The sequence below is a fragment of the Carassius carassius genome, chromosome 6, assembly GCF_963082965.1.
Source record: "Carassius carassius chromosome 6, fCarCar2.1, whole genome shotgun sequence".
Lineage (NCBI taxonomy): Eukaryota > Metazoa > Chordata > Actinopteri > Cypriniformes > Cyprinidae > Carassius > Carassius carassius.
The window spans coordinates 36001644-36028874 of record NC_081760.1 but is presented as its reverse complement, the minus strand read 5'-3'; the positions used below and the strand labels follow the sequence as shown (position 1 = coordinate 36028874).

At 37.7% G+C, this 27231-nt stretch overlaps 1 protein-coding gene across 4 annotated transcripts in view; it reads right to left on the bottom strand.

Annotated features, from left to right (window-relative positions):
- LOC132142775 (type II inositol 3,4-bisphosphate 4-phosphatase-like) overlaps positions 1-27231 on the bottom strand; it is a 124885-nt gene that overhangs the window by 96314 nt on the left and 1340 nt on the right. For 2 of the 4 annotated variants that reach the window (XM_059552885.1, XM_059552887.1), the window contains exons 2-3: positions 18896-19012; positions 458-537 (exon numbers count right to left, since the gene is read on the bottom strand). In XM_059552885.1, coding sequence (XP_059408868.1) covers positions 458-537; positions 18896-19012 — 197 coding nt within the window. Of the gene's footprint in view, positions 1-457; positions 538-3081; positions 3327-18895; positions 19013-26657; positions 26676-27231 lie in introns of those variants that run through there. The other 2 variants (XM_059552888.1, XM_059552889.1) reach the window with 2 other exon arrangements.

The window sequence follows — 27231 nt, the reverse complement described above, 5'->3', positions numbered from 1 at the left end:
ATGTCTATTTTTGTAAAGTGGCCGATATGGGCATTCATATAAAAAAACTCGAAATTCATTGGATGAAGCACATTTAAAAGCACAGCGGTTCTCTGCACCAGAAAAGCAACTAAAATGAACCAGTTCGGGACTTGTCTTGACACATTCCTCGATGTGTAAATAACACATCTAAGGTGCTTTAAACCATCAAGACGTCCTAGCCCTACCATACAACGAAAACTCAAGCTGTGCATTCATTGGACAGTCAGATCGAGCTGTATGGCAACTAAATATGTGCCAAATAAAGGAGCAGATGGCCTGTTTTCTGCTGGTCTCAGTCCTGTTTGATCAGCTGTGGATGCCTGACATCATCCACCTCCAGAGAGCTCATCACATGTGCACAGAATGAAGTTTACACCATAAAACGACAGCACAGCCTCAATTAATGCTGAATCTCACATCCCACAATCCAACTCACCTCAGGCTGAGAGAAAGCTGCTGGTCCTTGGACTGGAGGAAATCAGCCACGGAGAAACTGCTACTTCCCAAGAAGTTGCTCTAAAGAGGAAACAAAGGAGAATGTGGTCATCACCCAACTGTAGAACATGTGTGAGAAATGCATCCGGAGATTGTCCTGCATACATCTTTTTTACATGGTTTTTTATTAATAATGTCATTATATCTAAATGGTTTAACTTTCAATGTTACAGTTGTAACATTCCTGAATTGAATTATTGAAGCAAATATAATGTAGAATTGGAATGCAAATTTTGAATGTAATGAAGCAGAATCAAAAAAAGAATTGAAAATAAAAGTTTGAGACAACATTTGAATGCTGAAAACATAAAAAATGTGGATGGATGGCTGGTTAGTGATGCTGGGTAACTGGGAACAAGTGTTTATTCATTAGCATCATCATCACTTCAATTCAGCTAAATAAGAAGGTCACAAGCTATACAGGAGGTTAAAACAGAGCAAGTAGTGATTTGTTGTTTATTGTTGTATTGACAAAGACTTGTGTCGAGATAATAGCTAAATCCTCTACATACACTTCAGAGCTACACTACTATACATCACACAACATAGTGTACAGATACTTTTTGTCTTTGTCGTTTTGTAAAGATTGCAGTGCCTGAGGAACACAATCTCAAGCATCATTACTCCACAAAACTCGATGAACAGTGTGCTAAGTGCGAGGAAAAGATCAGTCATGCAACTCTGAAAAAACACTGTCCATGCAGCAGAATCGGTTTCAGAGAGAAACAGATAAAGGATAAACTAATGCAACCACTGAGACTAGTCATCTACACATATCTCTATATATTAAACTTGCACTGGTTGCAACTGTTCAAGCAGTCCCTTTTAGATCACCTGACTACCGTAAGTCAATTGGATCATTTAAAAATAAAAAAATACCAAATGTATATTGAATACTGAAGAAGCAATACAGTAAAATAGAGGAGTGAATGAAGTTTGACTTCTTGTAAAACCAAGTAAATATGACCTCAGACTTAAAGCAAAAGGCCTTCAGACCTTTAGAAAGCATCTGTTTTATTGATATGGCCATATCTGCGTAGGCATTTAGGAAAGTCGTTTTAGTTTCTGTTTAGAGTTATTGAAGCGAATAACAAAACTCAAAACGGCCTTTTACCCCAGAAGGCCTTTACTCCTGTTGTACTTTACTCTAGAAATACTCTGCATGATTGATCTCATTTTTCTTCTTTCTAGAGCACTGTAAAACAGATATGCTCACAACGGTGTGAGATCTTGATAAAAAACCACTTGCAGCATCAGGGTTTTTGTTTTGCTGTACTATCTTTCTTTCTTTCTTTCTTTCTTTCTTTCTTTCTTTCTTTCCGAGCTGAAGCTCTGAGACAACTCATGAAGAACCAGACATCACCGCAGAAATAGTCTCAGTCTCAAGATGAGTCAAATGTTAGAGAATTTTTATCTTGTGTACTTTTTTAACTGCTGTCGGAGGAATTTTTCTGCTTTTAAAGGGCATCCTTTACATTGACCTCTTCTACACGAGCACTTCCTTCCTCAACGTTTTCACACTAATAGAGCAGCTTCTCAGGTGCATTGCAACATAGCAAAACCAAAACACACACACACACACCTGTTACAAACATACATAAACATAAGAAATAAATGTGCATGGACACAAACAAACAGAGAAAAAGTAGAGACGCAGACCCTCTTTTTCACCAACAGCTTTATAGTTTATGACCAGGAGGAGCAGGACAAAGCAGGAAAGCAGGAAAATACAATTATATATAATAAAATTAACATTCATACTGGTGTGATGTATATCCAGTTTACCCCTCATACTTAGCACAACCAACACTAAAATAACAGACAAAAAAATGGCGCTTTGAAAGGAGAACATTAAACAGTTCAAACAGAATTAAATCCAGTAGTTTAATACTGAACAAACGCTCGCCAGAATGTCTGAGGAATATCAACATTGTTCTGCTTTGCAAATGAAATGAGAGAAAGAGGAAAGATAAAAGTGAAGTTTCCTGATATTAATAATGAGCTGCTGCTGCCACTCTCACTCTCTCTGTGTGTGTGAGGCTAAACACAAACTTCTGATCATGCCCTACCTTCGTCACCAGAGGAAGTGTGCATGTTCAAAACATGACACACACACACACACACACACACACACACCTTGCTACCTAAATGAAAGCATACCGCAAACGTTTGCTGTTTGTATAAACCTAATTCTGACTCCAGACTACCTCAAAGAAACTTTCTGCATGCTAGGACTCAAAAAATATCATTTTAATATCAAGCACCTTATTCATAAATCATTCGATAACCTCCCCAAAGGGAGAGTTTGCCACATTAAGCTCACGTCTGGGTAGCATTTTGTCCCCAAATTACAACAAAACAAATATCTGGCTCTTCAAAGATGACACATCTCACATTCCAAATCCCCAAATGCACTTTTTCCCACACCAATGTCAGTCCAGTTCATCCCACCTGTGCATTCGGGTCATTTGGCTTTGGGTGACAAAGTGGTAAACCCTTGGGATGATCCGCACCTGCACAAACGCATTCAAATGGTGCATGTTGCCATCCTGAAAGCATACTCACTTGTTAAGAGTAGCGCTCACACTCGGAGGTCCACAGATGAAGTGTCCTAGCAGAGCCGTTGTGGGGCAGAACTGCCTCACAGGGCAGCTGCACGAGACCGCATCTCCTCCTAAGGATACATTTGCAGCCTCCTTCCCATCTTTGCATACCAGCCGGGGCAAGCAAACACACGTGGATGCAGCGAGCACACAGAGCAGCCACACGACCCGACTGAACGACTGAATAAACCACTGCAGATCTGAGCCCACGCCAGAGACACTGAGACAGAGAGAGAGAGAGAGAGAGAGAGAGAGAGAGAGAGAAAGGGGGAGGGAGTAAGACTGGGGAGGCGTGTAATACTCCGAGATAAAGGAAGGAACAGAAAAAGAGAGAGCGAGAGAGAGCACGACAACAAAAGTAGGTGAGAGAAAACAGACACACCTCACATGGGGTTAAACAGTGACTCAACAGCTACTTGAATTAACACCCAGACAGATGCTGATTTTGTGTGTGTGTGTGTGTGTGTGTGGTCCTTATAGTCTGATATTTGCATGTGTTTGCTCTGCAGTTGGAGGAATTACAGTTTTACAGGCTTACAGCTTATCCACAAACACGCTCCCGTGCCACGGTTTCTTAGAAAAATGAGAATGTGGCTCCTCACAAATCTATACAGTATGATAACATAACTGATATTATGGAATTAGAGCAAAAGAAACATTATGAAATATTAGGTTAAATGCCATCTAAGAAACATTTTATCTAAAGTAAGGGCCGTTTATAATATTACCAAATGGACGCTTTTCACATTTTCGGGGTTCTCCGATCCAGTCAAGTCGCCACAGATTGGCAAATTTATGAACAGAAACCACAAAAACTATATTTTTTCCATTTGCTCCAAAAGCATGATTGTGATGGTCAGAAGAGAAAACTTGCCATTGTATTAGAAACACTCACACGGCAGCATTAACTATTTTGCGGTACTTTACTAAAAGGTAATAAAGCATAAAGAGTAGTACATATAGCCTAGGTATATTATAAAACAAATAATTACCCTGTCGATAGTCTAAGTGTGTCAAACTACTGAAAATGGGTTAATTACAGACTAAACAACTTAACCACTCGCACATCACCGCTTTTTGCTCGAATCGTGATGACCTTGAAATGACGATCTGTGGGTGAGCTGGTTTTCCAGCTGTGTTCAATTAAACAGCTCTTCTGTTTTATGACAGCTGCAGTGTTTACAGATCATTTGAGAACTAATGATCTAAAAATAAGGTGAATATTACAAATTTAACAACAGTAACTGATAAAAACTACACAAAACTGTATTGATTGGTCATCTTTGAGGAAATCAAAGAATCTCAACTGAAGACCAAAAAGGACAAAGCTACACGCAAAAGCTAAACATACAGTGATTGGCCACTTCATATGTCAATCAAACTATGTCCTCATTCTAAGTAGGCGGGTCTTAACCAGAATAAGCTGCTCATTCAGTCTGAAGATCAAAAATCTGGCTACGTACACCACTGAAACTGAATGATGACAAATTTATTTAGCTTAAATCCAGTCGCTTCAACAGTGCCGACCTTTGAGACTATGAATACAGATATCTGAAAGCTAGAGGTGACACTAGGCTAGAATTTCAATATCTTCATTGTTTGTTTAAGATTAATCCGGTCGATGTCAGACCTGCCTGAATGCTTTTTCTTTTATTCTAAATGACCTTTAAACCAAAGCAACTTCTAAAACACACACACAATGTCATGAGAGCGAAACACAGGGTATACTACACTGATAAAGTATCCGCCAGATGCTGTAGGCACATCTGTTTACTAGCAAAGTGAATATGAGCGACTGAGACTGAACTTCCTCTTGACACATGGACAGAAACAGTCACAGTCTCACGCAGACTAATGCTGTCTAGACTAATGTTTACTTACATCAACAGTGCTCTAAAAAGAGAGGACTGCTTATTTTGCATAAACAAAATGAAAATTCTTCTTTTGCATTGTGACATTATTTTCCTTTTGGGATCAAGCGAGGATATACAATTTCTCTTACATATTTACTGCTTTTGCTCAATAGAAGATTATATGTAAATCGACAGCTCAGTGAAATCTCAACAGGAAACACAGCTGGAACACACTTTCCACAGAGCAGTGTGTAGGCTATGATTCATCAGAAGTAACACAGCACAAACACACACTGAAGAGTGAATTACAAGCTCGAAAATCAAACACGGTAATGCTTCTTACTTCTTTAAACAGCAGCAGGCCTTTGAATCAAAGCATCATACAGCAGATCAATCCAAACCGAATTCATCTTATTTAGTTAACAACTCCTAACATACAGGCAAAGCAGCAGTATAGAGTCATTCCTCAACATGTCCACGCTCGCCCCAAACCTACACATGACCAGTACAGGCCCATCTGCTCCTCTGCAGGGATGAGCTACAGTCAATAGTGGCTTCTTTTCAATTCATGAAAAAGAACTGAAAAGAATTCCATTAGTCATACACGAGACAAAACACACATTTCAAAACATTTTCTTGCTAAACGTGCTACCAAAACTAAATTCAATCGTGTCAAAATTCAAAACACATTTGATCAAAATATGCATTTTCTCATTGCTTTATAAAAATAAATATTGACATCAAAATTGGAATATTGTGATTTGAAACTAAATCATTTAATAATAGAATAATGATTAATAGAATATAATTAAAAGTAACATTAAACATAAACGTTACATTACTTTAATGTACACATTATTCAGTACGCAATTATTAAGTTAATAGTCATTATATTATAATATAATATAATTCTTTGAACAATAAACACAGGTGTAATTATAATTACCATTTCCACCATGATTAAAAAAAAAACGTTTATATAAAATATATTTATTAAATATGAAAGATGATATGAATTTCTATAGATGGCATTTCAAATATTGATTATCATATCATCTATTGAAATTATTACGACAACAAGTTTATGGGCTAACACAAAGTGTTTTTTAAATGTTACAGTACTAAGTATTTTATAGCATTACAATTCTACATCCTGTTTAGTACCGGAAGTAAAATCCAATGCACACTGATCTGAAAATGAATTGTAGTTTCAACTGACCTGGATGGAATTTAAAATGCATTTTCAATTAAAATCTGAAGCGCTGCACACAAACCCCTCTATAGCACTTCATCTTTCATTTTACTGTGCACAAACAGCGGGCCAAAGCGAGGATCTACCTCACCTAACCCTATTACTTGCACATTATTATCATATTTAAGGTTACTATTATCAGCGGAGCACACACTATTGTTTATTTTTTCATATAATAATCAACACTCAAAGTAAAAACCTAACCCTAACTTAAGGCAATTTTTACATGTGGTTCAAAGGTCAGTGTTTGTGTGTTCTTATCTCACTCAGTCACTCACACAGAAACTGTCAGATAAGTTTGTTTCACAAGCGCTCCTCATCTTCCGGTCTCTTTGAAGCATGCAGGTGGGTGGCTTGCAGAAAACAATGACAACGACACAAAAGTCCACATGCTTGATCATCTCAGAGCGGGTGCAGAGAGGTCACAAACGGCACAGAGTAAAGTTTAGCAAAACTACAGGCGATAAGAAATTACATTTGGCCGAATGCCTCTGGCTGGCTGACTGGTCTGTGTTAATTTTGTGATTCGCTTTGACTTTGAAGACTTTAAGCATAAGGTCATTTCACAGTCACTCAAACAGATGCAGTCACACAGTCGAGTGAACAACGGCAGCAGCGGGGTGAACAATCACTCTTGATGCTGGTCAGGAAAGGGCCATCGCGGACACACACACACACACACACACACACAGGCGACACTATCATCTACATCTCTCTGACATGCAGGAAGTCCAATTAGGGAAGTGGTTTGAGTCTGCAGCTCTGTTCTTAAACCCAGCGAGCCGCCTACATAGGCAACATGACTGAAAAAAACCCTCATAACTCTCTTCATATACAGCAACAATCACACAGAAATACACTCCTCATTTTAAGCGCGCTGTGAATTCGCCTCACGACTGATCTAGAATTTAGCATTAACAAGTTGATAACCTTATGATGCAATGCTCTTACTATAAAAACACAGAATACTCAGATATTGGGTAAAGTACAGTAGTCAAAAAATTATGCATTATAGTTTTTGTTTTTTTTCGAAGAGCTTTTCAAGTTAAGCTGCCTACCTTTTGAAACTCTTTAACTTTTTTAAAACTCTGCCTACAAAAGCACTAGACCTTACTCCCACAACGGGCCTTAGTTTTAACTTCAAAGATCTCAATGTACCTCAAACTTCGTTTCAAAAACTAATCCTGTCTGGAAAAATGCTTACACATGTGTCCAAAAAAAAAATGAAATAAAAAGATATGTCAACATGTGTATATGCCAAGCATCAATACTTGGTAGGTATTATTAGAGTTGTGGCATATGGCCAGAACAGTTGTTTTGACACCTGGTGCATCAAGTTTAAAACTGGAGAAAGTCAGTAGTTGCATGCAGGGGCGGAGCTATGGGTGAGATTGACAGCTTGCCCACCCTGTCTGATGCATGGATTTTTTTTTTTTAATATAATACAATTTTAACATTCCAGCTAGCAGCTCCCTTGAATGTTTATAATAAAAACAGTTATCTATACTAACAGAAAATTTGGATTACAATAAAATTATCAACATCTTCAATTTAAAACCCAGACGACTATGGCTTGTTTACAACATACATCAGTCATTCAAGCTAAGGTTATATGGGTAGTTTTTTGTCAGGCCCGCTGTGGCATGGTTATGCAAAATAATGAAATATTTGCGAGCAAGGGATTTTCTGGAATGTACATACATTACAAACTGCAAAATAATATCATTTTGGAGAACGCTTTTTCTCTCTTTCTCTGGCAATCCCTCCAGTACATATGTGTTTGCAGACAGCGTCAAAGGATTCTATTTCCAAAGTTTTTTGCAGCGTTGAGCAATTTAGCCAATCACAGACATCTGTGATGTCACAACGCCGTCACAACGCCCAATCGGTCAGTCAGAATTCTCATTATTCCAAAGAACAGACTGGCTGTAAATAAGAGATTAAATGTGCAGTGTAAAGAGATCACGACGAACTGAACTGAGTGGCAGCTCGTCAGTGATTATAAAGGGAATGCTCTTTGCACACTTTCTAGGCTTAGGCTATATAATCCATTCATAATTTGAATAAAGGGGCTATTAGTGATGCAAAAAACGCCCTCACTAATGAAGCAGGGAAATGGTTCTGTAACCAGGCATGCACTTGTCACTTTATGCACTTTTACTGATCAGCTATCCGATTAATTCTGTTCCATTTAAACATTGCCACATAAATGTATAAGCTCAAAACTAATATAAATGCTACCTTCAGTGGCTGCGCTAACAGGGGAGAGAGAACTTCATGACTGCTTTTCAGTACTTCTAAATAAGTTGATGAATGTGTTTTGAGCCCCTGGATGCGACACCAAACTTTGAGTTTCATTTGCAGCAGTTTGCGTGTCTGCAAGATACTTTCATCTATGGTGGGTCATATCTGTGGAGATGATCTTGTTCAACAACCAGAAAGGTTAGATTTATGTGCATTTTTTAAATAAAATATCAAAACGATATTATTATTATTAACAATTCAGATTTATTTTCACGGCCTTCTTTGATCATATTTACCAAGGGTGCCAGTAATTATGACCATGACTGTATAAACTTAAATCAAATAAAAATACATCAAAGCAAAATGTAAAAATAAAAGAAAATTAAATACAAAAATATTCCAGTAATATTGAATTTACCCATGTCAGCCTATTTTTATAGTCAATTTAAAAAGTCATGTTTATAAGGGATTTATGATAATCTCCTGACTTTGATATTCAGCAGATTATGCAAATAATTATTCTGTATGACCAATGCATGTACCTGCATTAGTGCAAATATGGGTCCTGAAATGAAACTGAATTAAGCAAACAAAATTAAATGAAAAATGTATAATAAAATAAAATAAACACAGACAGAAAGCAAACTAAAGTATTACTATGCTGGTTAACTTTTTTTTGAAGTGCTTCAAACACTTCAAATATTTTTTTCCTAAGGAACGATGACACGAACTTGTCAAATCCTGTTCTTTCTCATCCTGTGCACTCTGACTCCCAGAAGATGCGTACAGTAAAGCGTAAAGCCGGCCAATCAGATCAGAGATGTGTAATATGCATCAGGTAGTCCTTGACCATTTCATCTGAAGCTAAAGCTAGGGATTTTAGTTCCTGAGTGGAGGAATAACCCCTACTTCAAAACAAAAGGTTTCTTGAGCTGACTTCCATGGATAATAAAGTAACAGTAAGCCAGTTTCCCATTGAGAGATTAGAGTTAGCCAAGCACTGAACTCACCCTTGATCTGCTAATACATGCAGGTGATAGAATATGTATCAGTGATAAGTGGGAGGTAAAAGAAAGACCACCTTAATTACATTTCAAAATGAAAAATGCATTACAAAATTGATCTGGACAAATCCCATTTTGTGGATGCTGGAATGGGATTATAAAGGGAAAGGAGGGGCCTGGAGATGACTGGAGCACTTTAGAGAGCCAATGAAGAATGAGCTTCTACAAAGATACAGTACGTGATGTTTGACTAAACCACAGCACCTTCAGAAGAGTCCATTACTACCTGACAGAAACGCTCACAGTGGACGAGTACCACACTCAAAACAGTGTTTTACAGTAGGGCTTCACTGACTGAACACTGGACATCAGGTGGAGACTAATATGGTACCAGATGCCACTTATAAAACATAAAAATAACAAAAATGTCTTACTGCATAATGTCATTTAATAACAGGTGACAGAAATCTCTCTTCTTCTTTGAGGCTTCTTGAGTTGTTCCCAAATGTCACATCTGTATTTTCTTACCCACGAGCACCGTCATGGTGCCTCAACACTTTTATAACACACGACGCTAAAACAGCAGATGCCACCCAGCCGCCTCTCACTAACGCCTGTCTGCACGTAAAACTCAGCAGCTGCTTTCTTTTATTTGACTGCTTCATTTGTCTAACAACCAGTCAGCCAAGTTCGCGCACATCCTGGCGCTTTGCCAATTTTCACTGCTATAAAAGCAAGAAGCAGACATCCAAATCACTATTAATATTTGGCACTGTATAAAACCTTGTGACCGTTTACAATGCCACTGTATTAACAAGCTACTGTAATTCATCACTCCTCACCTCCACGGGGACCATTTGTTTCTGGCCATTCAGTGTTTACTGCTCAGCCTGAGCTCTGGGAAGGTTTATACCATCAACTGTTCAGTCAAAAATATCAGTCATGTTCTCTCATTATTTTCTCTCTTACTTTCCAAACCCAAACAACGTGACCTCATCTGTCCAGTTCCAAAAAGCATAAAAAAGTAATTCATACTAAGTTTAAAAAAAATATAGGAAGCTCACAATTTTTTTTTTTGGGAAAATACTTTCAAAGTGTGTGTGTGTGTGTGTGTAAAATCAATTACATTTATTAATATAATCAATATACTGTATACCAATATAAGTCAATCTAAAAAAATATGAAAATTAATAAATATATTTACTTTTATATTCATTTATTTGAATGATTTACTGGTTTTATATTGATTGATTAATAACCATTAATTAATATATTTATTTTCAATATAATATTAATGTATTGTATTATATAATCAATATATTATATTAGATTGTTTATTATTATAATATGATATTATATAAATTATATAAAGCATCAATTTAAAATTAATCAATAAAAAAATATGAGATATAATTATTATTTTATTATTATATTAATTAATAAACATTTGCCTTTTTCATTTTAGAAGGGCTTTTGCAATGTGATCCCTGCATATAAGTACAATTCAAAAGCCATGCGATTCTGCCTGAAAATTAAGCCCTAACTTACTCCGAAATCACATCAGTCATGCAACTCAAGAAACAATGACAGATTCTTCTATAAAATGTTGTTTTGAACTACTATGATCTTCAGGAAGGCTCTGTCAAGTTAAAGACCTGCACAATTAAGACAAGATTCAGCAGAAGCCATGTCCACAGCGTTCAGGAGCATGTCATGAGCCTGCCAGAGAAATATGATGGAATATGAAACGGTTCCACACACACTCGGCAAACAGCGGCTGCGCTGCCATTTTTATCTGGTGGAATCCTTTGAATGACAGAGCATTAACATAACATTTGCATAAACAAATGAGCGTAATGCGACGGCTGCGGAATTACTCTGGCAGACGGAAATGAGAAACGCATGCTCATAAACCATTCCCTTTCAGCCGAGTTCGGATGCTTCAAGGACTGTTCTGAAACGGCGCCATGCTTGTCGCAGAACAACACACTAATCAACATAGCGTGAGTAGTGGCCCGGGACATCTTAATAATCTCTGTCTATCTCTCTCTCACACACACACACACACACACACATGGGTCAAAGCATGCCAGAAATACAAACTCTACTCTGGAGTAATACCAAATCTTGTCTCTTGTCAACTCTTCATCCTGGTCTTTTATTAAAGCCCCTTGCTCCTCTTTCCAGTCTTAAAATAGGAATAATTGGAGAAGGGCAGAGCGCAGGGGTGGCGAAGAGGGAGAGGTGGCTTTTCATTTAGATTGACAGGGCCGTGTTATCAGCACCGAGCACCTGCATGGGGGTCCGAGACGAAAAAACGGAGCCCAACCAAAGCCGATCCCGGCAGTCATTTTGCCACTGTAATTGGTTCCATTGACCCTCCTCTGATGGGAGCGCTGAGCCTCGTGGGAATCTCTGACAGGACGGGTCACGTGCTCCTCGAGCGGCTCAGATGACACTGGTGCCACGCTCATCTACGCAGGTATCAGGTTTAGCATGCAGAGAATGGAGAATATCATTTAATTTCATTTTCTTGCATCACTATGACAATTAAGTGAACACTGTGAACTTCTTAAATGAAAAACAGGTAATATATTCAGAGGTGTTACAGGTGTTTCCTCACGCTTTCCTTTCTCAAGTCAAAATTTTTCAAATAAACATGTTTGCCTGGGGGGATATTTTTTAATTGGTGATTCATTTATGGGGTTTTCCTGTGTCCTAAACATCACTGTCCTGTTCCCTTCCACATAAAAGAAAAAAATAATAGTTTTTTTATATGTATGTGTATCTGTTCACTAACTCAGGTACATGTAATAAAATTGCAAAAAAAGAAAAAAAAAATATGATCAGTAAATCATGGCAACTTATGGTTTTACAACAATTTAACTCATCCAAATAAGTTGAGCAATTTCACCTTTTTTTTTTTTTTCACGAAATTCACTTTTTAAGTCATCTTAATGTAATTTAAGTTGTAATTTATGTAAAATTAAGAAATGACTTGTGCAACCAAGTATACTTGTTTTTGAGGCTGAAATATGTAAATTTTCACTGTATGCACAAACAATGTTTTTAAATCATGTAAAATCCATAGTGTTCATGGACCACCCACAGTCTGTTGACTAACTCAAGTACACAAACACATACTGGCACAAAGGAACGGCAAACACACAGGCCGCGTGAATAAAAGATTTCCAGCTGTCTTCTGTAGCACTGAGCAGACACAGAGCCAGAAAAACACACATTTGTGCACATGATGAGCAGGTGCAGATAGTCAGTATGCTGCTTGGACACATAAGGGGAGGCAAGGATCCCTGCAGAGGACGCTGGGAAGGTCTTCGGGTGCAGACTATTAGATTACAGGCCAAAAGCAGACGGGATGCTGGGATATCACAGCGGGAGAGAAGCCCGCTTGTCTTCGCTCACGCTGGCAAATGCTGGCTGCGGCTACTATCTGTGTCTTCTCTGAAACAGATCCAGGAGCATCTAGTGTGAATGTGCGCTTGTCTCGCTCCAGATCCGCCTTTGTTTCATCTTTATTTCTTTGTACGACTTTGATCTGCATTTGTCTCGGGGTTAAAGACATCTCGTCCTTCAGGGTGCCTACGAGAACCGATGTTGCTCTTCATCTGCTGTTATGAGGATATCATTTTTAAACAGGATGACGAAATGTGATGTCAAAGAAATGTGTGAATTCTGACAGGCCACGTCTCAGGAGAAGATCAGATGTCTCATGTTCATCAGATCCGGTCTGCATGTACAGTAGAGCATGTGATGTGAACTTCACAGAGCTCTATGACGGTATAAGTGATAGCTAACGCTTAAAAGTGACATAACAACCCATATGCTGTAACTGGCCTTCTTGCTCCATTGACGGCTTTGAAAAAAGCTTTACAGTATGTTGCCAAGCATACTGAAAATACAACAATCACAAGAAAAATACATGTGATGTTTAGTAGAAGTAGATTATCAACTCTGAAAAATATGTTGAAACGGAAGAGCTAATGAAGAGCTAATGAAATCAACTTTTTATTGCATTATTACCATTTAATTCACCCACAGCTTTGAAAGCTTGTTCTTCTCAGTATGGCAACTTTGGGTTTCTTTTATTTTTTTTGTAAATTTCTTAATTATTTGCTCTTGGAAATTTTCTGTAACCTTTGGAAAACTCATAGATAAAAAAAAATGCAATAATGAAATAAAAAATGTAAAATATATATATTTATTCACTGGATAAGATCAGATAAGATAAGATTTCTCTCAACATCGGGACAGGAACGCTGTCGGTCAATACATGGGGGGAAAAAGTAACTGGCATTACTTGTTTGAAAAAGTAACTCCGATATTTTCTTGTAAATTAGAAAGTAATGCGCTGCTTTACTAGTTAAGCCTGGAATACACTACACGATTTTTGCCCCAATTTAAAGTTTGGATAAGTTGACTAACTGCTGGAAGTCAGAGTCAGTCGGCATATTTGAGTTGACAGATTTATTAATAGAAAATCGCATAGTGTATGACGGTCACAGACTCCAAATTTAACCTTCAGACTATGATTCATCAAGTCAGAGGAGATCAAACATTTTTGATATTCTGAGCTGATTTTAGAATATATATTGTTTGCATTTGTCATGCGTTTCCAAGCAACAAGGTGCACATTTCTCCATGAGTTCATTTTGATCGGAACAACTTTAAAATCTGGTAGGGTATGATCCTCATTCGTTTAATGTATGATGCTCAGTGCCCCATCAAGGGAACTCCATACTGCATCCCCTAGGGGACACTTTGGGGAATGCCATCAGCATGACCGGTGTCTGGAGCACGTGTGAAAACACTCTGTCATACTCTTATACTTCTGGGACCGCCCAGAAGTATAAGAGGATGCCTGTAATGTACATCATGGAAAAAGTTTCAGTTAGTGTGTGCCTCCATTTGAGCACCTGACGACATGCTTGATTGATGCATTTTGTGCATGAACGAGGAGTTCTCGAGGGAATTAAATGTGCTCATTGCACTTATTTTGATTAAGCGTGAATATGTGTTTGAATCATGAGACAGCGGGGTGCGCTCATGGTGATGTATTTGTGGGGCTACTGAGAGCAGAGGTAAAGCTTGCCTTTTACTCAAGATTGCAGATAGTGTTTGCATGAACACGTTCGCCTCTCAAGGGAGTAGAACAGGCTCAATGCGACACATTCACAGCAGTTTCTGTTCTCGCCTGATTCTTGAGGGAATCTAGTGTTTGAATGTACGTAGTGCGTTTGGCTCTCGGGGGAGCTAAATGCACGCTTCATGATGCTATCATGCAGAGAAATGCCTCGTATGCTTGATTCTCTTTTGAGGAATGAGAATTGAGTGTCTGCCACCCGTGGTTTGGGGACTGCAAAGGCAGCTAGGCAGACCGATCACAGGCATTGTAGGCAGGGCATGGAAGGAATCTGATGGGAAGTGCTATCCCTTTCAGGAGTTCCCTTCTTTCTGTTCGCTCCCAAAGGATAGTAGACAGCCTTCACACGATCATGTCCAGCTCTCGCAGGAATAATAGTGATGCTTGAACTATAGGCATGCTTAGCTCTTGAGGGAGTTGTTTGATGTCACAATAATCGGTTCCACCCAGGCTTCACTCTCTCTCTCTAAACTCTGCGTATGTACAGGTTCCTTGGATTGAGCTCTCATAAAGTCTCCCTATTCGGGAAATTACTTGTCAAAGATGTACCGGTTGAGACGGGTTTCCGTTGATATGATCTCCCCCTGAGTCAAGAGCTTCTTCTACATTTCTTCCTAATATTTCTGGTTGATAGGTTGGGCTGCCTCCTCACTTTCTAGGGCAGTCACCCTGAGGTTCCTTTTCTATGTTAGGCTTGGCTGAATGGGATGTCCCTGCTTATAGTAGTATGGGTTGGGTTCCCCATTTCCCCCAAGTTATTTTAGCTGTCCAAAGCGTCATTAAAGTGCCCCCCTTTAAATCAGTGTATGTTTGCCACAATTATTAGTGCTCTCTCATCAGGTGGACAGGCATGCACCGGGGCATAGCATTGTGGGTATTTTGTTCCCCAAAGTGTTCTCTAGGATACAGTGTGGAGATCCCTTAAAAGGGAACGTCTCGGGTTATGCATGTAACCATGGTTCCCTGAGAGGGAACAAGACACTGCATCCCCTTACCATGCCTGAGACAATCAAATGATGGGTTGAGTTCATAAAGACTAAGTGAAAAATATATTTATTTATTATCTAGGAGCTTGTTCCCTCTGAGTCTGAATGAAAATTAAAGCTCTTGATTAGCTAGCACGCCGTCGCTGCGACAGCTATGACATGTTCAGTAGTCCAGCGGACAGCAGATAATGACTTTCTCCTGACAGGCAACTTGTAGCTCAGCTATTAGTTTGCCTGTCAAAGAGCTTCCTAAATATGGTACATAAGTGCTATAAGATATGTGTAGTCTTATCTGTATTGACCGCATAACCGCTGCACATTTCTTCACTACTATTTCTCTCTCCCTCACAATGTGCAATATGCAGAATAATTTAGTTCATTATGTTTTCCACAATGTCTCAGACTGAACTATGATTGCTCACAAGGTGACCTTCAATCACTTAGTGATTCCAGAAATGTAAGTCAAAACACTAAACCGGTAGATCACAGGTCAATTCTGACAAGGTCACAAACAACGGGGGGAAAATATGCTAAATAAAATGCATCTAACATAATTGTGCATAACTATCATAAATGTACATAACTATAATTGCATAAACCATGCAAAATCAATAGGAATGTGAACTTAAAAAAAATTGAGAAGAAAACAATTCCCTGATCTTTTGCTGTCATCAAATGCTTTGGGTTCAATCAAACTCTATTTTACAAATTAATTTTGCGGAACAAAACAACAAGTAAAAAAAAGATACAACAGAAACGATAATAAAAATGGGCTCACTAGCAGCAAGATTTGTAAATTATTGGTTACCATGAGCACAAAATAATCAGAATTGATATTTAAGGACTAAAAACTACTCAAACTAAAAATGCCGTGAATCACGTTTCTGCTTATTTATAAAGTTGTTTTAAATCTGTCACTTTAATAGCTAATTCTACATATCGCTGTATATTGGGCCTATGCATTTCAAAGTAATATTAAAACATTTCAGTATTTGATTTTTAAGCATGTTTTGATTTTAAGTGATATTTTGAAATAATTCTGAAGCCAATTTGTAATCATTTTGCTGAAGCAAAACTGGTTTTGACCCAGCTAGAACCACTGCTCCAGGGTGCACCGAGATCAACAGGATACAATATTAAAGCCAACAAGCTTCTGGAATATCAAAATACCATAATTTACACAGTTTGTTATGCAGAATGATAAATAGGCATGTTCTGCATTCATAAATGAAAGCTGTACATGGAGATCTGCACTATCGTACATGTTTAAAGCAGAGTGAACTGTCTTTTGAACTTCAGATAAGCCACTATATAGTCAGCAATCTCTTGAGTAAACTCTGGTCCTGACAGAAACGGATCCCACGACTCCAAAACCCATGTTGCGGGCTCAGAAGTTTGCACTATTTATATAGCACATAAACAAAGTCTATTCCTGGGATTTCAGCCTCTTGAGAATATTGTGGTCTTGTAGTGCTGAAGGTCATTAATATTACACGGTACATTTACATATGCCCATATGTTTTACAATTATGGTAAAAATAAATATTAAACTCAAATTTTAAAGACGTAAAACATAGTATGTATGTATGTATTTATGTATTCATACAACTTTGGTTTGACCGGATGTTGTCATGTTCTTGGTTGTTGCCAAAAATAAATACATAAATACATCCATACTTAAATACATTTTATACATTATTATACGAAACAATACATAAACGAAATCATATTATTTAATCTTAAAAAATAAAAATATATTTATGTTTTGCATATATGAATGTAATAATGTAATATTTCATTTTAATGATATATTTAAATTCTATATAAATGTATATAACATTTCTCTAACACATATTATACATTTAATATTAATTGATATATTAAGGATAAGATTGATATATTGCTAAAATATGTAATTATAAATATTATAATTGATTAATATCCTACTTTTTTAAATTTTACTCACTCAGAAATCAATTAGCTTTGTATCAAAGTTTCAAAATATTGAAAAAAAAAGAAAAAAAAGTTATAAAAAATTTTTTTTAAAAACTTTAAATTGACCATACATGACTAACTTCATCTCTTTATGATCATCCTGTTAATTTTCCTGCCATTATGCAAATAAGTTACATAGTAATTAAAGTTGAAGTGCCTGAGCAAATGAATCATATTCGTAAGCTAGAGCAGGAATAACTGTGCTATTATTTTTATCTATATATGTGCGATGGCAGGCAGTCCACCTGTCCGCTCTGACTTCATGCCCTCTGGCAAGATCAAATCCAGGCAGAGCAATCAGAAGTGTTTCCCTCTGCCCATCTCTCCTCCTGCTCTCTTATTCATGCAAGTGAGGCAGGACACGTACAGGAATACTAAAGCGTGAAGCTACGGGCAGACGAGGAAATGATGCTCAAATGAAACCTGAAGGATCTGCTCAGAATGTCAAAAGCTCTCTCTCGCTCTCATTGAGCAGCTTCTGCTACCCTCCTGCTTACTGAGGCTTGGCAGTATGAAGCGGTTTGGGAGTGATTCAAACAAACGGTTTGAATTCAGGGAAATGAATCAAACAGGGACGATCCCACAGGAAGAATCGAGGGTCCTGCTCGAGGGCACAATGATCTACAATCTACTTATATTAGGGGAGCTGTTGCATATCTTAACATAGTATTGATTTGAAGTTCGATTTTTGTTCCTTTTTGCTTTTCATAGTGCATGTTACATACAGGTAAAACAAGTCTCTGTAAAGTTTGTGAGTCTTGTGGCATCGCTTCTAAACAAAATGTACTTGAAAAGTATCCAGACTCATATCTTAAAGTTGGCACATTTCTCAAGCGCATCTGTTTCTCCTGCTTTGCTTTCAGATTTTGTCTGTGAAATAATATCTAATTTCTTCAGTGTTGTCTGCAGAACGGGCCGATGCGACAGAAATGAAATGAGCTGTCATTTTGTTGCAGAATAAATGTCAATGTGCCAGACTTTTTGCAAAATAATCAAACATGTGGCTTGCTAGACAACGTCTGAATTATAGACTAAAGCTGCAGTTCGGATTGATTTTGTGACAAACAATACTAAGCAGGTGATTAGAAGAAAATAAAATACATTCAGGGCTTCACAAACAACACTGGGGCCCCAGAATACCCAAATATCATCAATAACGGGACCACAACAAATCCATGAACCAGAGACCGAGATCTGCACAAGCAAACATGAAAAGCACCGAGACAAGTAGAGTCTCTAGCACAGATTTCATCCAGTGTGGAGTGTAACCTCTTTACTCACCGTCTGCTGGAAACCGTCGTTCACACCGTAGACGCTGAGTTTAATGTGTGTCTCACTGTAGACGGGCCAGTCAGGTGGGAAACTCACTCCAGTGGGGAACATGGGATCTCTCGTTCCCTGGAAAGAGGAAAAGAGACAGTCAATGGGAGAGGACCATAAATGAACCAGCACAGCTGTCTGCCAACGTATCGCCACTCATTCACTTATTCGAGGCAGATGGGAATAAAAAATTCCCATCTTAAATAAAAAAAATAATAATAAATTTTTAAAAAATAAAAATATGAATAAATGTAAATAAAAATAAATAATAATAAAATAATAATAAATAAGTGTAACAATAAAATAAAATTAAATTAAATTGGTGACATAAACAACCATTTAAAGATTTTGTAATGTTTCTGAATGTTACCAAGGCTGCATTTATTTGATCAAAAATTCAGTTAAAACAGTAATATTTTGAAATATTATTACAATTTTAAATAACTCTCTTCTGTTTGAATATAATGTAAAATTTGATTTATTCCTGTGATACAAAGCTGAATTCCACCAGTCTTCAGTTTCATATAGAAATCATTCTAATATGATGATTTACTGCTCAAGAAACATTTCTGATGGTGCTGTTCATATTTTTGTAGAAACTGTTACTTTTCACCGTGATTCTAGATTTATTTATTTATTAAGAAATATTTTAACTGCTACTATTTAAAAGGAACAATGCTGTAAAAAAAAAAAAGCACCTTATTTGTTTAAAGTGTTTGCAAACCAAATTCTATTTTTGCACTTTTGTTCATATGGTAGTACTTATAAATGAAAAAGTGCACAATGTATTACTCTTGAATTCATTAATTAATTTTGTGCATAAGAGATTCATATATGAATTTTGTGTATAGAGCAGGGGTGCCCAAACTTTTTCCTATGAAGGGCCAAAAATCAAACTTGATTGAGGGCCGTGGGCCAAAAGTAAATTTTGCATCATAAATCAAACAGTATTATATTAAAGTTGCTATGGGTTTATTTATTTCATAATATTTAAAATAAATATAAAACAACTTTAATCTGATTAACTAATGCAGTTTTATTTGTAAAGTTTTGCATTTTAATGAACTTGTTACAATAAAACCAACATTCCCCAAGTGTTCAATGTACAATACAGTTCAATGCCAAACACACAAGCAATAATAAAACCATGTGGTTGCAATGTCAGTGACCTAATGAGAGATATGAAGCTGGTCCTTATTTTTCAGAAGTTTTTCAAGATTGGGCTGTAGCTGACTTACAGACAAAGACAAGATATTATGTAAGTGAGAGTCAGTTATTTTGCTTCTGAGTTTACTTTTGTTCAAATTCATCAGACTGAAAGTCTGCTCGCAGAGGTAGGTACTGCCAAACAGAGACAGCATCACTTGTGCCTGCTTACACATCTTTGGGTACCTGTTTGCTGGGACACATTTGTAGAAATCTGTCAAGGGAAGGGATGTGAACTTGTGTTTCAGTTCTGAATCACACTGAAGCTCTATTAGTTCCATCTGAAGATCATCTCTGACTGCATCCACCTGAAAAAATCTGATCTCATCACGCAGATCAAAAAATCTCCTGAGAACTTTTCCACGGCTGAGCAATCTGACCTCCTGGTGGTACAACACATCACCATATTGCGCATCCATGTCATCCATCAGTGTCTTGAATTGTCGGTGAGAAAGCGCCTTGGAGCGTATATTGTTGACAATTTTGACGACGTCACGCATCACATCCACAAGCCCGACAGATTTAGCACATAGTTGTTCTTGATGTAAAATGCAGTGGTACTTAACAACTTTTCCTCCACATTCACTGACTTTCTGAGAGAAATGTAGCAAGGCCAGATTTCCTCCCTACCATTGCCGGTGTTCACCGGCGCTCCGTCAGTTGTAATGCCGGCCATCTTCTCCCACTTTAATTAATTTTTTTTCAACACTCTCTCAACAGCAAAAAAGAGATCTTCTCCTTTAGTAGTACCAGAAAGGGTCTCAATGCCAGCCAGCTCTTGTGTCACATCAAAAGTTTCATTTACTCCACGCAAAAATACCAACAGCTGTGCGGAATCGGATATGTCGATGCTCTCGTCGCAGGCTATTGAATAGGCAGAGAACGCACTTGCCTTTGTCTTGATTTGCTCGCCGATGTCTTGAGCCATGTCCTCTATACGTCGGGTAACAGTATTTCTTGACAGGCTAATTTGTGAGAACATTCGTACCTGAGAAGGACAAACTGCTTCTGCAGCCACTGCAAGACATTCCTTGACGAACTCTCCAGTAGCGAAGAATCTTCCACTTTTAGCAATTAGAGCGGAAATCTGATAACTGGCCCGTGTGGCGCTTTCTTGTGCTGATGAAGGACGTAGCAGCGCGCTCTTTTCAGATCGAAGTTTAGCAAGCAGCTCGTTAGCCTTCTGTTTTCGCGCCACGCCGCTGTACTTTGATAAAGCTGCAGAATGTTTTGTTTCATAATGACGACGGATATTTTACTCTTTTAAAATAGCAACAGACTGTTTGCAAACTAGACATACTGCCTTTGATTTTACTTCAGTGAATAAAAACGCATCTTGCCAAACTTTTTTTAAAATGTCTCTTGTCTGTGTGCCAGGCCCGGTTCTAGAACCAAATCACTGAGGGTGCTTCTGAATATAGTGAGGGTGCTGCTTACATAATCGTAGAAAATAGCTCAGTCATCAGTCTGAAACATAGTATCTCAAAATTGGGGATGTTGAATACAACAATACTACGGTAATTGCTGTTATGTTAATCAATATACGATCTGGCAGTAAATTATAGAATAGCAGGTACACAAGCAGCCATCTTCACTTTGCAAAACATTAAAACATGCCACACATAGCCTACCTATACTGTGGTGATACCCTTGTTGTAACCGGCTTCAGCTTACATTGAACACTCCTAGAATGGAGAAAAGTCACTGCCTTACACACGTCTCTCTCCATGACGGTGAGAGACACATTTTTACATAACAAGGCAGAAAATGTACCAAGAACATCCAACCTAACTTGAACATAAACACACGTAACTTTACTAACACAAACCCCAACCATATTGCTGTAATAACGCATAAATCAACTCCCAACAAACAATTACCCATAATGCACTTGCGCTGACTGCCGGGTCTGACAACCATGACAACACATCAACACCCAATCAGTCATTCATTGTTAGCGTTATTCATAAACATATTGATAAAGCACTGCTGCAGTAACGTTATTACACCAAGGTATTGCTGCTATATTCTTTATGACAACTCCAATAACAACGACAAGCAGTTCAAAACAATTGACAGCAAAAGACCAAGAAGCTGCGCTAGCTTAACGTTACACAACACACATAACGTTACACAAAATACTTATTGAGCATGCTACAATTATTAATAATAATACTTACAGGTTGTGATTCGGAGGAGGAGGAAGAAGCTAATCCAAATATATTCAGTACTGTAACCTTCCTTCAAACGGCTTGCGAATCCAGACTAGAAAGCATTTATGTTGGAGAACATTATGTTGGAGAAACGTCAATAAAATGACGCGAGGTTCGGGCTAAACTTCTGTGTTAGTAAATATGAACTGTAGCCACTGACTCTTCACATGCTTGTCCCTTCGATGTAGATGTTTGTGCGTTCTTGAGACATTTTCTTATGTCCATGATGATTAAAAATGGACACTTATTTTTACGTTACCTAAAGCCCCGTCTCAGAAAGTCAGCTAACAAAATTTCTGAGCGGGAAGCACGCACGCAAGCAAAGTGGGCAATTAAAGAGACAGCTTCACCTTTTGCGTATCGCGATCACGAAAGGACAACTACAATGCATTAAACATGAAAGCATAACGAAATAATTTATTTAATATATATATATTTGTATAATTTTATTAATTTATTTCATTTGTGTAGGCTATCCTATTATAGGCAAGAGTGTGAAATCCGTCTGTGTTTTATTTTCGGCATAATCTCGTTTATGTGTGCTATTAATAATTTTTCATCTGAGGGTGCTTTCACTTTTATTTGAGGGTGCTTAGCACCCTCAAGCACCCCCGTAGAACCGGGCCTGCTGTGTGCCACTGCCTTGACTTCTACATTATTGCGTTTAATTTGTTGACGTTAATTGACGTCAAGTGTCGCAAAGCACGTGGTGCTGCACCTTGAATTGCCATTTACAGGAAAAAAATCTAATTAATTTATATTTAATTTAAACATTTAATTTCAGTTTACCCTGTTGTAGTTAAACAATAAAACAAACAAAATTGTTATGTCAAATTAGAAATGACGATCTGTGCGAAGGTATCACCCACCCCTCTCTCTCCTCAGACGGTATGGTGGGCCAAAACAAAGGTTACCACGGGCCAACATTGGCCCGCGGGCCCTAGTTTGGGCATCTCTGGTATAGAGAAATCATGTGATTATCGCGATTAAAATTTGAATCATTGCCCAGCACTAATAATGTTTGGGATGAACAGAGGACCATAGTGACCCATCCCTAAACCGCAACAGCTCAACTAAAAACACAACCACAGCAGTAGAGCGAGAGGTCAGGCACACCACATCAAAAAGTGTCTGTTTATGAGAAGAAGCCAGTCTGTGTCCCACAGAAGAATCTTCACGCACTTATCATAGTGCACTGATCTCAGACCGGGAAACTCCCAGTCATGGCTGTGTTTACACATCGGCATTTCCTCAGGTTCTCCCCTGGGGCGTCTCTGGACCGAAGCCCCCTGAGACAGTGGGCAGGACAGATATCAAGGAGCGACTGCTTGCATGTGAACTCAATCACACATCTAGAAGTCCAGAGACTCGAACAGCTCTCTTCTCTCAGGGTAAAAAGCAGCCTGGCTATTATTCAAGTCAGTTCTGGATCGATGTTGCCCCAGGCTATCTGTTTCACATCTGCTTATTGGCTGAGTACACGCTGCTATCTGAGCTGAAGATCACACTGAGTCTAAGTGCCTCCGGTTCTGAAAATGAACTGAGCAAATGTATCCGGTTAAAGGGATAATTCACCCCTAAATGAATATTCTGCTCAATCATCACTCACTCAACCTTCTGCCGTTCTAAACCGGTACATTAAGGATTGCTCAAGACTTTTTAAAGAATCTTTGCTTTTGTACCAGTTTACAATAACAACAGTTTTGAACATCCAAAAAGCAGCAGAAAAGCCCAGAATATCATTCCACACAACTCATTTGCTATATTTCTAATGCTCACATGTCACACAACAACATCATAAACAACAGACCCCATTACTGAAAATTGTGCCCTCTGCTGCAGTTCCCAAAATGTATTTTACATTCTGCATAATTGAAATGGTGCATCAACAACGTCAAACATGGTGCAACACATTTTGAACAATAAGTGAACAAAATTTGAAATCTTCAATAGACTAGACATAAATAATGGGTTCATTTTAAAGTTGCATTCCTCATAAAAGCTACTTCAGAAGGAGTGGAATATTATGGAAACTCATTTCTGCAACATTTAAAAATGTTAAATCCTAAATATGATGTAAAAAAATCTAAATGATCATTAACAATTTAAATGATTACTCATTAAGTAAGAATTATGAGATAAAAAAAATTAGATACTAAGTCAGAATTATGAGATTTAAAAAAAATGAAATTATGAGATACTAAGTCATAATTAGGACAAAAATGTATTGTCAATTACAGTGTCATCATTTTGACGCATATAATAAATGTCTTAAATTTTAAATTTTTCAAATTGAAAAGATTATATATATATATATATATAAACTTTATTTTTGTCACAATTTCGATGTGTTTATCTCATAATTTCAACTTTATCTAAGAATATTAATGCCTTTCAATTATTTATTTATTTATTAGAACAATCACCATTTCATTCCAATTTCAGCTGGTCATAATTATCACTTTTTATCTAATAATTTTCATAATTTCAACTTGTTTTTCACAATAATAGTTTTAATTTAACCCCTTAATAGGTTTTTAATCCATAATCATGACTATTTTATCTCAGAAATAATTTTGACGTTTTAAACTCATATTTATACCTTTATCTCAACTTGTCATAATTACAAAATTGCAATGAAAATACATAATTATGACAAGTTTAAGTTGAAATCAAGTCTTTATTTTCTTTAATTTTTAGCTCATAATTATGACTTAACATGTCACAATTATGATTTACCAAAACATACTTGTATTTTTTCTCTTAACTGGTGGAAATATTTTCTCACAGAATATAGTGCACATTTTCTGGTGTCATTTTTGAAGTTTGACAGACATACTGAAGATGACTATGTACTGTCGGTTTAGGCTGTAAAGATGCCAAATTACTATTTTTGTTCCAAGGAAGACAGAAAGTCATACATGACATGCAAACAAACTTTCTGGGGGGTGAACTATTCCTTTAATGCTAGCTATGCAAGAAACCGGCACATGGAGACATTAGCCAAGCGGATCTCAGAGTCTTTTACAGGTTTGCATCCTTCATCAATTCAACAGGGTGAGATTGATTTTATAAAGTGCTTAATTAAAAGAATCCGCAGGATCTATAAGCTGAAAGGTTTTCAAACTCCGTCTTGCATACGACTCCTAATCACCAAACAGCACAAAGAGGACCATATAAATCCTGCTAAAGTTATGATCCATGCTAAATCACTAAAAAGCATTACAATGTCAAACTTACCTCACCCTCCATGCCTAAAATTTCAGTTAGAGCCGAGATAAAACAAGTGACCAGCACAAATCTGAACCCATACAACCACAAGGTCAATATCACTGGTGGTATAAATCAGCGGAGCGACGCAGGGGAGCGCAGAAAACTCAACTGCAGCATGGGTAATGCTCAATCCTAAGGACTAATGGCCTCGTTTCAAAAAGCAGCGTTTATTTAGTGTGTGTGGTGAATGCAGGGCGGAGGGAGTCATTTAGATATGTCCCAAAGTGGCCAATTTATCCTGTAATGTGCTGTCACACTGGACAAACTTATTTTTACACTAACCGGACGTTCGATAGGAATGCGATACAAAAACAGACTGAATAAATAGCAAGTCGCCATGATTTTGGCTAGAAATCAATGTGCACACAAATGCACATGCATCAATAATAAATAACCAACAAAGATGTTTTATAAAGAGACAGGGGTGTGACGTCAAATCTTACTTACGACCCTCCTCTTGAGGCAAGACGGGTATTTTTATAGAGTGGGATTTTCCAGGACATTAAGAGGCTGAAAACACACAAACACACAGGCTGCATTTCTCCAAATATTATCAGGGAAGGAACTCAATAGTGTGATTGTTAAATCGTTATTCTCAGTATGAAGTAAATTTCTAGGTGCCAAATAACTACATTTTAAAAGTTTTGGGGTCTGTTTTCACAAAAATATGAACTGCTTTCAACACTGATATAAAAAAAAGGAAATCCACATATTAGAATGATTTCTGTAGGATCAGGTGACACTGAAGACTGAAGGCTTTGCATCACAGGAATAAATTACATTTAATAATATATTCAAATAGAAAACAGTTCTTTGAAATTGCAATAATATTTAGCAATATTGAATGACATTAAGCAGATGCTTTTATCCAAAGCAACTTGCAGTGCATTCAGGGTATATTTTATATATTTGTGTTCCCTTGGAATTGAACCAACAACTTTTTGCGCTGCTAGCGCAATGCTCTAACACTGAGCCACAGGATTTCAAGTCACCATGGCACTTGAAATCAAACCAATGCTGCGGTCACTAACTGGCCTGTTCTCCACTCGACTGTCACATCAGACCAGCATCAGCATGATGACTGAGCAAAACCTCCACTGGGAAACACAGGAAACTGCCTGCAACATCTTCACACACAAACACGCACACGTTTACATGAGATTACATGTGCATTAAGTCAAGAGCCTGGGAAACAGCTGCAGTCTCATTTCAGACTACAGCACCTGTCTATATTAAATAACTAAAGTGGCCCAGCTCTCTCCTAACAGCGCGTGGCCCACACCTGCTGCTATTTCAGAAAACTGCCATTCACAGCAATCCACAGCAGGCGCCTTCCACGCTGAATGTGGAAAACAAATCTGGGAATCTTGCTTCACGGTTTCACCCATTAGGGAAACCTCTGTGATTTTCACCACCACACGTCTCAGTGAAGCTGCTGATAAGTACATGATTACATACAATTCATTTCAATCCATTTGTCAATTGCTTAGCAAATTATATTGCATACTGTTTATTCCATAATCCTTCATTTATGAATGCAAACAAGATATCTAGATCCCCAAAGCAGACTTACATGAATAGTTCATCCAAAAAGGTTGTAACCAA